The 12,474-nt window shown below is 34.8% G+C and overlaps 1 protein-coding gene across 6 annotated transcripts in view; it reads right to left on the reverse strand.

The window, feature by feature from the left end:
- Nucleotides 1-12,474, reverse strand: part of SLC4A10 (solute carrier family 4 member 10) — a 330,272-nt gene that overhangs the window by 19,760 nt on the left and 298,038 nt on the right. For all 6 annotated transcript variants that reach the window (XM_066279000.1, XM_066279003.1, XM_066278999.1 and 3 more), the window contains 4 exons: nucleotides 11,006-11,257; nucleotides 10,070-10,138; nucleotides 2,907-3,080; nucleotides 2,140-2,262 (listed from right to left, as the gene is read on the reverse strand). In XM_066279000.1, coding sequence (XP_066135097.1) covers nucleotides 2,140-2,262; nucleotides 2,907-3,080; nucleotides 10,070-10,138; nucleotides 11,006-11,257 — 618 coding nt within the window. The remainder of the gene's footprint in view (nucleotides 1-2,139; nucleotides 2,263-2,906; nucleotides 3,081-10,069; nucleotides 10,139-11,005; nucleotides 11,258-12,474) is intronic.

The raw sequence follows: 12,474 nt of genomic DNA on the forward strand, positions 1-12,474 counted from the left end.
CAAAAATGGCCCACAGTATGGATATGGCCTAAGGACAATACTGTGGAAGGGATGATTATAGGGCTGGGACTGTTGTTACCTATTTTCTACAGAAGAAGTAAAGATATTTGACAGGAAATCAAAGCAAACAAAATAAAGCAAAATTACATTTGTAAGTTACTGCTTTAGTATACTCAATAGTATTCCCATTATTGGAAAGGCTGAGGGAAAACTCATAGGTTTGGAATCTAAAATGATCTTCTTTGGAATTTAAAACTTCTTGGAAATTGTTCTCAATTTGAATAATTTTAATTATCAAGTATGGATAATTTAAGTCTTCATAATTTTTATATTCTGGTACCCATCCTATTTACATTTAGTTTATACCAAATTATGTCATATTTTTCTTGAACAGTATCTGAGGATGAGAGCAAAACTTTACCTAATGCCTCCCCACCTAAAATAGGAACTATCAAAACATCCTAGTTAGTGTATTATTTTTAAAGATCTCTTGTACTTAAATAAGAATATATCAAACAGAAAAATAAAGATATAATTTATGTAATTTTGTATAATATATTTTAATTTTATATTAATATTAGAAGTATGAGTAGTCAAAGTATGCGAAGCTTCTACAATATCTTGGAAAACTGAAACATTCTCACAGGTTTAAGATATATCATTGTCTATTGTCAGTGATGAGACACTGTGGAATAGTGAAGAAATGCCAGACAATCGCATATTATGAAACTATATCAGCTATGCAAGAATCTCATTAGACTTTGTAGCCTAATCAAACCTCACCTAATGACTGAATAACACCAAAGACCACTGAAAGCTTTGCAAACATATTCCTCAAGGGAGAGAGAAATATATCCATGGTTGGAGAAAAAATACTGTAAGTAAGAAACTGAATACGTTTACTAACCACTGTATAGAAGGAAAACTGGAAAAATGCACAACTGTCATCAAATATTTTCATTCATCTTTCTTTCTATTCACATGAAAATTTTGTTCCTATGTTTTATAATTTATGGGTTCAATCATTCTGTTAAATGAAGTACTGGTCATTTTTTTCATTTATACTCCTTGTTGTTTTTATATACTTAAAAAATATTATGATGACTAGCTTCAAAATAGACCCAGACTAGGCCCTGGCCTGTTGGCTCAGTGGAAGAGCATCAGCCTGGCATGTGGATGTCCCAGATTCGATTCCTGGTCAGGGCACACAGGAGAAGCATCCATCTGCTTCTCCACCCCTCCCCCTCTCACTTCTCTTTCTTCTCCTCCTCCAGCCATGGCTCAATTAGAATGAGTTGGCATGGATGCTGAGGATAGCTCCATGGCCTCTGACTCAGGTGCTAAAAAATGGCTCTGGTTGCAATGGAGCAAGGGCCTCAGATGGGCAGAGCAGAGCATCCCCTCCTAGTGGGCTTGCCCGGTGGATCCCTGTCAGGGCACATGCGGGAGTCTGTCTCTGCCTCCCCTCCTCTCACTAAAAAAAAAAAAAATATATATATATATATATATTTACCAAGACTAACATAGGAATTTTAAATACTCCATACAACTTAAATTGTTATAATATATAAAACAGAATAGGATAAGTCAGTAATCTGTGAAAGTAATTAAATCCCCAAAGTTTCTCAAACAATAATCTTAAATCACTTTGATAGCAAATTTTATCTCACTTTGAAAGCAAATCAGATCAACATGTTTCCTCTTAAGCATTTCATGTTTCAAGAATAAATAATTTTTCTTTTGATTATAATTTTTTTTATTAAAACTTTCTTCTAGAAAAATACCAATAATGATAATGTTTTTTTTGTTTCTTACATACTCAATAAAAAGCAATCATTGAGTGACCATAAATTAAGCATCAGTAAGTTTCTGCCATCCATGAGGAAAGAATCAGAAATATGAACTATAATTTGGTTGATAATAACATACAACATATTTTCATATTTCACTAGAGATTGATTTTCTCCTGTAAGATCTGCACTCTATCTCTCTGTTCAAGTTACAACTTTATAATCTGAAACATTAATCTTCTAAACTTGTCCACTATCTAAAGATAAACACAATAATTTAGTTTGCAAAGAGCTATTGTTGCAGGTGCTCTTTTTTTCTTTTTGAGATATTTATTTTGCTATGACTTACTTCTTTTTCAGCATCTTCTAGTTTCTTTTTCTTACTCTCAGGCATTAAATCATCTAACCAGCTGAGTTCCCGTTTGGTAAACAGAAAGTCCATCAACTTTCTTACAAATACCAGCGCTAACACCTGAAATAAAGAATAAAATAGTTTAAAATAGTGTAAAAATAGAAATGGGTTATGTAGATGTTTGTTTGTTGGCAGAAATAAGCCAATTTCAATTAGGACTAAGATGAAAATAAAATTTGAAAATATGTGTATCATAACAGATAACTGTTATACTTCTGCTTCTTCATTTCCCATTCTTACCACATCCTCCAAATAACAGCTATGATGCTACTTACTAATTATATGTTATTTAAAGAACCTATTTTAAAAATTATAAAATATACTCAACTGTTTTCTTAAATACATGTAGTTAATACTTTGCTTTATTTTAAATAAATGTTAAACCATTCTTACCTGTGCTATTTTACATTATTTATATTCGTTCAAATTAAACATTAAATTTTAAAAGTTTATATATATTTTTCCACTGAACTTCAATTAATTCAAACTATTACCAACTTCAGAAGGATAGAGACAAAACTAATATAAATCACTGATATTTGTATGTAATCTCAAATCCAATCTTAGTCACTAGTTTTAATGGTTAAAGCTTATACCAGAGTTTCCAATAACTCTTGTTTAGGATAACTCCACTGTTCCAATTTCAGCTCATGGATTTTCAATAAGAAAATCAGAATATCAGGAAAAAGTTAGAAGTTTCATACCATCATGGGAAAGACAATAGCAGCTCTTGAAACTTTTATTATCCACAAAAGGCCAAGGCAACTCATCTGAATAACGGTGAAGAGATGGACTTTTCGAAGTGGTACATGCCTTAGATATATAAAATCTGGTTGATGTTTTGCAGGCATCCAGAAGAGCTTTATCCTATCAAAGAACTAAAAGATAAACAAACTAAACTGATTTTTACAGACAACAATAGAAGTAGAACAAGTAAACATTTAATATGGTCCAATATACTGTACATCTGGATCACATTAAGTTGACCTCCGGGCATCTAGACAGTGGGACTCTTATGCATACACTCTGAAATACTACAATTTCAGTTTTATAATAGCTCACGTTTTCTTGACTATAGACCCAGGTTATAATCAGAAGAGTTTAAAAATATTAAAGACAATGCTAAATATGGCTACCTGGGAAAGTGTAGTCTTGAGACACAAAACACCATCTTCCTCTTTTTCATTGTCAATCTCTTCCTTTATTTGTCCCTTAAGCATTAGAGCTTCCTGGACTCCCATTGTCTGTCCATTTCTTTCCTGGAATAGCTCATCCATACCCACATTCAACTTTGACATACTTAATAAAGTCTCCCAGACCCAGATCTCTACTTCAGTTCTCTCTCTCTCCTGAGCTCTCCACTCGTATCCACCAGCTGGGTAGGATGCTTTGACCTCCTTATTTTGACTCTGCTGTTTTGACTTTGCTGCTTTGATTTCCAACAAGGGTTTGTGCTGTTTTTACAAATATAAATTTTGTAGCCATAAAGATTTAACATAGATGAATTATTGTTAATAAAGTATTTCATACCAAATTTTGTTAATGCAATTTAATTTCTTCATCAATTTTCTATACGGCGCTAGCAAACCATTTGTGTTTTCAATTGTATTTTATAAAATTATTTTCATCTGAATCAATGTTATTTCTGTTAAAATTTTACATTAAAGGCTGCACAATTATTTTTGAACTATATAACATTGTTATAGTGTTGACTTGGAGGCTATTTTTATCTACAAAAGCTAATTTTCTCAATTCAAAATTATATGTTAAATTTTCAGAAAAATCTTTAATTTTTAATTATGTTTTACTTAGTAAAAAACTGTATGTGCATCATTTTGTTTAATATTTCTCAGGCCTAATTTTGTGGTTTTGAATGTTTCTAACAGGAAGTGATTATTTAGAATATGGTTTTATTATTTTTTTAAGATTTTATTTATTGATTTGAGAGAGAGAAAGAAAAATAGGGGGAAAAGCAGGAAGCATCAACTCATAGTGGTTGCTTCTCATATGTGCCTTGACTGGGCAAGCCTGGGGTTTTGAACCAGTGACCTCAGCATTCCAGGTTGATGCTCTATCCACTGTGCCCCCACAGGCCAGGCTAGAATATATTTTTAATCACAGTCCTATTTCATGCCATTTCTACAGTAATATTTGTTATGCATTTTCAAAAGAGTACTATTAGATTTTATTTCCTAGCTAGTTTATAAGAAAACTATAAACAAGTCTTGTCAAATATTACAAAATTTTTCTAATATGCCAAGGAACAAATGTGCATGGAGTCAAGTGTTAGGATCAAATATCTTGTTTTACCAAAAATCTGCTTACATGTATAATAGGAATCCCAAACTCAACATAAACCGATCTTTCCTCTATGTTCCCCATCTCATGGTATGGCATGATCTTTCCTTGGTCATCTAAACCAGAATCATATGTAGGTTAGCCCATCGACTGTTCACTTATGTATTCATATTCATTAATGCCTTCCAAAAATATTTATTGAAAATTTTCTAAGCAGAGTTCTAAGTGCTGAATTTTTTCCAGGTTCATCCCTCTCCATACTGTCCACAAATATTTCATTAGGCCTTTTTATTTCTACCTCCTAAATATCTTCTAAAATTACATCCTTAAACAAGCAAATAAAACTTAGTATATGCTGGCAGTGGGAATAGGGAAGAAATAAAGTAAAATCTTCTGTCTTATCACTGAACATTTCACTTTCTAAAGAACTCATTTTTCCCAGCCAGCCACCGTTTCTCCTTTGTGAAGTTGTGTGATTGCATAAGTGTACTTCATTGTGTGGGTGCTTCAATTGTTATCGTTTAAATGGCACATTTGCTTTCCTTTGGACTCCTGAAGTGTTGGAATGAATATAGATGTAGTTATATAGCTCAGTACAGAAACAGCATGCATGAGAACACTGTGATCTGTTTTTACTGCCATGTTGCACAGAGAGAAGTCTAGATAATAAAGTTTCTTAACATTGCTAAACAGGTAAAATGCAGGTTCCTACTACATATAAAGTAACTAATGAACATACTCCTTGAACTGCTGGTATTCAGCACATTTATCACGACTTAAGTAATGATAGCTATGATAGATATAGGCTGAGTTTTGCATTAGGCATTTATCTTGTCCTAATTTCAACTTCCAAACTGAGTTAACCACAAAATTCCAAATGTGGATTTCAACTCCCTGAGCTCCACCAGCCTCACTTAAAATTTCACTAACCCTCTTTCTCAGTGTGAGACCCTACTTGCTATTTCAGTCGTGCTATTTAAAACTCAATAAAATTTTTAATGTGCCTTTGATAATGTTTTCCTCAATTTTCATCTGAAAGACAAACACCTCAATCAATTCCAAAATTTGACATTTTTGTTTAATTCTAAACCTCATAAATATAAAATCACATGAGTGAAATTACAGGGGGAAAAATCTGTTGAAACCTATCAAAATGATTTTACTTTGTTTCTTAAACTTCTGCTGCTGTATTTATGTGAGCCTAGGGCCTGTAATAAATACTTTTCAATTATAGATAAAATTGGTACTTGTGGAACTTTTGCCAAAGACTAAAAAAAAAAACCAATAAAACCCCCAAAACCCTGCAAAACAAATAAAACCTCTTTAATATTCTTCCCCATCTGCTTTACCAAACTAATTCTTTCAAAATACGCTTTCATATATGAAATTATAAATGAGGTAATTAAAACTAATTTATGTTAAATTTAAACATACACATCTTAAACATCTCCCTCTCCCGTGCTAATGTTACCTGGTATCAGGATGAACAGACTCATCTTATCTACTTTGGGTGTTTGATGATCTTAAACCATCTCACATTAAAGTTTTGCCTGAGTTGCAACGCCCAGCACTGTTCTTTTTTTTTTTTTTTTTTTTTTTTAGAGGGACAGAAAGAGAATCAGAGAGAGAGGGATAGATAGGGACAGACAGACAGGAATGGAGAGAGATGAGAAGCATCAATCATCAGTTTTTCATTGCAACACCTTAGTTGTTCATTGATTGCTTTCTCATATGTGCCTTGACCAAGGGCCTTCAGCAGACCAAGTAACTCCTTGTTGGAGCCAGCGACCTTGGGTCCAAGCTGGTGAGCTTTTTGCTCAAGCCAGATGAGCCTGCGCTCAAGCTGGCAACCTCTGGGTCTTGAACCTGGGCCCTTCCGCATCCCAGTCTGACGCTCTATCCACTGCGCCACCGCCTGGTCAGGCTCAGCACTGTTCTAAGGCCTGAGTGGTTTTCCCTCCCCCTCAGTCAGAGGCTGGCGGGCTGCTCATTCTGGAAAGCAGTTCCTGTGCAGCCTTTGTCCTTCAATGTCGAGAGTTTGGCTAGTCTGTTCCATGGTATTGTAAATTCCATGTTGTTTAGCCTAGTGGCCTGCAGTGACCTTAAATGACACTAGACCCTCATGCAATTGTATTCCCTAGATAGATGCCCACAGAGTCACAAGTAAACATAAGTTCCTGATTTGACTTTCCCTACAGCACTTGTGAACAACAGTCTCCCCTGCCTCCCAACACCTTCCCATTGGGTGCCCCTTAGATAAGACTTTCAGGGACTTCCTAAAACTCTGCTTTCTTTACTTAAGTTAACCAATCTGGCCCTAGTCCAGCACTCTACCCTCAGACCCTAATAAACACATGTACGTGAGGTCCTATTTCCTTCTCTCAGTCTTTACTTTGCCTGACCTTCCAGTCTGGCCAGAGCTAGGTACTTCCTCCAGGTCCTGTTAGTAATAAACTTCTCTATTTCAGTTTCTCTTATTGAGCCAAAGCCCACCCTCCCAGACCTTGTGCTCTACTTAAGTGCTAATTTGATAAATTCACCACACTCTGTCATGTGACTTTTTTTTTTTTTTGACAGAGACAGAGAGAGAGAGTCAGAGAGAGGGATAGATGGGGATAGACAGACAGAAAGGGAGAGAAATGAAAAGCATCAATTCTTTGTTGCAGCATCTTAGTTCATTGATTGTTTTTTCATATGTGCCTTGACTGAGGGGCTACAGTAGAGCAGTGGTCCCCAACCCCCAGGCCGCGGACCATTACCAGTCCGCAAAGAAAAAATAAATAACTTACATTATTTCTGTTTTATTTATATTTAAGTCAGAACAATGTTTTTTTTTAAAAAAAAAAAATGACCAGATTTCCTCTGTTACATCCATCTAAGACTCACTCTTGATGCTTATCTCGGTCACGTGATACATTTATCCATCCCACCCTAAAGGCCGGTCCGTGAAAATATTTTCTGACATTAAACCAGTCCGTGGCCCAAAAAAGGTTGGGGACCACTGCAGTAGAGCAAGTGAACCCTTGCTAAAGTTAGCGACCTTGGGCTTCAAGCCAGCGACCTATGGGCTCAAGCCGGTGACTATGGGGTCATGTCTATGATCCCACTCTCAAGCCAATGACCCTGCTGCTTAAGCCAGCGATCTCAAGGTTTTGAACCTGGGTCCTCCATGTCTCAATTGATGTTCTATCCACTGAACCACTGCCTGGTCAGGCTGTCATGTGACATTTTTTTATGTCTGGGAAAGCACTGAATCAGGCTGTGTCAAAGAAAAAGCAACAATTTTTATTTTCCTTTTAGTCTACAAAACTAAGCTATACTTTACAATAAAAAACCCTCAATTAGTCTCTTTTTCAAGAAAATGTATTTTAGATCAGTAATGTTGTTAGAAAATAAGATTATTTTTTTATTAAAAATTTTAAGTAGAAATCTATATTAGTTCCCTAATGTTAGTGTAACAAATTACCAAAACTTGGTGGATTAAAACAATAGAAATTTATTCTCCCATAATTGTAGAGGCCAAATCAAGGTGCTGGCTACACTATGCTTCCTCTGAAGGTTGTCAGGAAGAAAGTTCCCTTGCCTCTTCCAGCTTCTGGTGGTTCCTAATGTTCCTTGGCTATGGCAGCAAAACTCCAACCTCTGCCTTCATCTTCATGTGGCCCTCTCCTCTGTGTCTTTCTGTGTCCTCTCCTCTTGTTTGTTATAAAGACCCCAGTGATTTGAGTTAGAATGAGCTCATCTTGGGATCCATAACCAATTATACCTGCAAAGACTCTATATCCAAATAAGGTCACATTCTGAAATTCCAGGTAGAAACGAATTCTGGGGGGATCACTATTCAAACTATTACAGTAACAAAAGCAGAAACAATTTGCCAATAGCCTCTAAAAATGATTAGAATACATTTGTGTGGTTAAAAAATATACCCACAAATTCTTTAGTACTTTTGAAGAGATGAAGTCTGATTTCTTTCCTCTTGTGGCTACTGTGATTTGATTCTAACAAATAGTAAAAAGAAATGACCATGGCAAATTTGAAGACAAAGTCAAAAGGGACAGTGACCCTTTGTTTTTCTCTCATTGCTCACTCTGAAGAAAGTTAATTTCCCTATCATGAAGACACTTGGGTGACTTAGGTATAGACACTCACGTGGCAAAACACTGAGGCTTCCTACCAATAGCCAGGCAGGAACTGATGCCTCTTGCATCAGTTATAAGCTGTTATATAGCTGTGTTATAAGACACTTTGATGTGATCCTCCAGCTTTATTCAAACCTGCAGATGACTGCAACCCTTGTCCATATCCTGATAGCAACCACATGACACATTTTGAGTCAGAACCACCTTGCTAAACTGTTCCCAAATTCATGACCCACAGAGACTGTGAGATAATAAATATTTGTTATTTTAAGCCACTAGGTTAATATTTAAATTAATTCTATAAATACAGTTATAATAATAATAATAATAGAAAAACAAACATAAAAGAAAAAATTATCCAGGATCTCACTGTCTTAAGAAATTGTTTTTACATTTCTAACTTCCTTTTTAATCTGACCAACACCCATAGCTTTATAACCTATAGTAGGCAACTTCTTTTCCTACTTTTTCACTTTGTATTATGCCATAAGCATTTCCACCACGTTACTTTTATTGTCATCAAGATGACCACTTTTCAGTAAATGTACAATAGATTACTTAATTATTTACTGATGTTGGATAATTGGATTATTCTAATATTTTGAAAGTATGTGTTACACTGAACATTTTTATGCATGAAATTGTTTTTTCTAGTCTCATAGATAGCTATCCATAACCATGATTACAGTATCAAAAGTATTTGTGCCTGACGAGGTGGTGGCACAGTGGATTGAGAGTCAGCCTGTGATGTTGAGAACCCAGGTTTGAAACCCTATCACTGGCTTGAGTGTGGGCTCACCAGCTTGAGCATGGGGTCACTGACTTGAGCATGGGATCACAGATATGACCCCATGGTTGCTGGCTTGAGCCCAAAGATAGCTGGCTTGAAGTCCAAGGTCACTGGCTTGAGCCCAAGGTCACTGGCTTAAGCAAGGGGTCACTGGCTTGGCTGAAGTGTCCCCATCAAGGCACATATGAGAAGCAATCAATGAACAACTAAAAGTGCTGCAATTATGAGTTGATGCTTCTCATCTCTTTCCCTTCCAATCTATCTCTGTCTCTGACTCTGTCTTGTCTCTCTCTCACTCATTAAAAATAATGTTAAAAAAAGATAAAAAGTATTTCTGTGTATTTTTTAATATACTATGATTAGTTTTCTAAAAGGGCTGTGAAATCTGAAACTTATTGTTTTAATGTATATATGGTAAAAAAAAAAAAAAGTACCCTAAGATTGACTATGAACCTTAGATACTGATGAGGAGCTTCTTTAACTTTTGTAAATCAGACTAGTTTTTATTTATTATTATTAATTGTGGGCTAAATCCTGCTTCTAAGATGATGTTATTTTCTTAACTAGCACACGACTTAGCATCAATAGACCTAAGTTTTGTCATCATAGATATGCCTGTGTTCCATAATTAATTTACCTGGATTCCCTTTAGAGATGAAGCACCCATATAAAGAAACACTCCGTACAGCACTGGCATGGGAATAAACTGTAAAAGAACAATTGAAGAAAAAGCACAAGTTATTTTCAAATAAGATACTTGGATTAAAGATGAAGAATGGAGCTAATACTTAGATGTTGTTCCTACATACATTATAGCCGATATTTGCAAAATTGTGGATTATTCAATTTTTTTCTTTTTCTTGGAATAGTTCAGCATCATCACATCTCTACTTATATAATAATTTATAAATTAATTCTTACAAATATACTTGTAAAATTATTAAATACAAGTAAACTTATAGAAATGATTAAATAATTCAATTAGAATTTTCTAATTATAGACAACTTGAGTTATAATAAAATACAAATAACACAGCTTGGAAATATGTGTTATTTCCAAATATGCTAAATTATATGATGAAATACTCTTTGATGGTCTTATATTATTTGTTTTATGGAACATATAAACCTGCGTATGTGACCATGACCATGATATTGCTTCCTTCTATACTTCTATCTTATATTAGATAATATTAATTGTGAATATAGCTTTTCATTGACAAGAAAATAAAAGCTTTGTTTTGTGCAGATGTGCAGTGAACTCAGGTCACAAGTTAGTCAGAAATAATAAGTGACTCTTTTCTACAACTTTGTCACCGTTTCAAAATTATGGTAATAATTTTCACATCAAACTTTACTCTGCTAGATTAAATTTTTATGTGTTTAACGATTTTTAAATACAGCACATAACTTTCCTTATTAAGAAGTTATATAAACATGATAAAGAAATTCATCACTTTCATCACATGCCATAAAACATTTGCAAATTGATGGTTTAGATTCAAATAAATTTTCTTAAACAATATAAATATATTCTGCCTTCTTTCAAATTCATAACCGTAGACTTTATTACCTTCAGAATACTGGTCATAAAGACTGATGAACCCATAAGAACAAATATCATAAGCCCAGTAACTCTTTGCTCTCGAATGCCAAGAAATTTCGGCTGTTCTCCTGGAGCTGAACATTCTGACTCCAGTTTTAGGCTGTTGACATGAGTGATGGAGAGAACAGTGGCAGCCACAAACCATGGCAGGCCCATGATGGAGCACACACCAAGCATGACAGCCACCATTAATAGATCCAAATGGTATCCACAACCTTTCTGTAAAAAAAAAAAAAAAAAGAGGATTCTCATAGGATGTGAACTTAGTATAGAGACAAATAACATGACCACCATGGAACAGTATGAATAGAAAAAAAATGCTATACTGAGTCTTCTACAAGTAGTTCTAAAATGCAAAATAAAGATAAAAAGTTAACAGTCTCAAGATCTATAATTCACTTAATCAAATGTTGCCGATAGTACTATTATAATTATGATCATAGTATCTCTTCTACATGCTTTAGTAGCTTTAATGTATTTCTAGGTTAATGTTATATTAGTTTCTATCCTATTTCTATTATATAAGTAAAGTCATTACCAAATACAGTAACTTCCATAGTTTCTTTAAATGGGCAAGTTAATTCATACTAATATTATTCAGAATTCATTCAATATTAATTCACCGAGAAATTATTAAGTGCTAATTATAAATCAGGCATGAATCTGAGAAAACAAAGTAAAGACTGTGACAAAAACAAAGCTAAGAATGACCTGATTGTGAAGAGAAACTACTTCCTGACAGTATCCAAGAATGTTTTCATATTGGATCTAAAAATAAGTTCTTCTCGAGCACTCAGTTTCCAATTGCTCTCTTTTGTTTCAATGGGCAACTATTACTGAGAAAAATAATATCATGGAACCTAAGCTTCCTTAAACATATATATACTATCTTGTTCTCATTTGTTTCAGTTTCAGTGCCAAAAAAATTTAGCCTTCCCTTTATAACATAGTTTTCATGATTTCTATCTCCTCTGTGATCCTACTCCACTATCCCTGACCTCCAGGTATTATAAATGGAAGTGCTTTTTGAACCAAATGGGAAATGTGAAAAAGAAAAAATGCATGCAAGGGACATGTGGAAAGTGGGGAACTGAGGGATGCTGTCTTGGAGAGGGTAATTAAGTCAGCTTTCTCTGAAGAGGGAAATTGAAAATAGGGAAGAGCAGCATTAACCCCTCCTATTCCCCTTGGGGAACTGATAGAGCAAAGCCTCAGAAGTAGCCAAGGGCTTGGCCTAGTTTCCGTTTCAACTCTTATTGAGAAGTGGTATAATAAAGTGGTGAAGGGGTTGGTTTCTGGAGGCAAGTGGCGTGGAATCACATGCTGGGTCAACCAATGACCTTGGGTAAATCATTGAAGTTCTGTGCCTCTGATTCCTTATCTGAAAAATGGTGTTGATGATCACAGGGACCACCTCACTGGGATGTTGTGAGAAT

Source organism: Saccopteryx bilineata, chromosome 5, assembly GCF_036850765.1.
Source record: "Saccopteryx bilineata isolate mSacBil1 chromosome 5, mSacBil1_pri_phased_curated, whole genome shotgun sequence".
NCBI lineage: Eukaryota > Metazoa > Chordata > Mammalia > Chiroptera > Emballonuridae > Saccopteryx > Saccopteryx bilineata.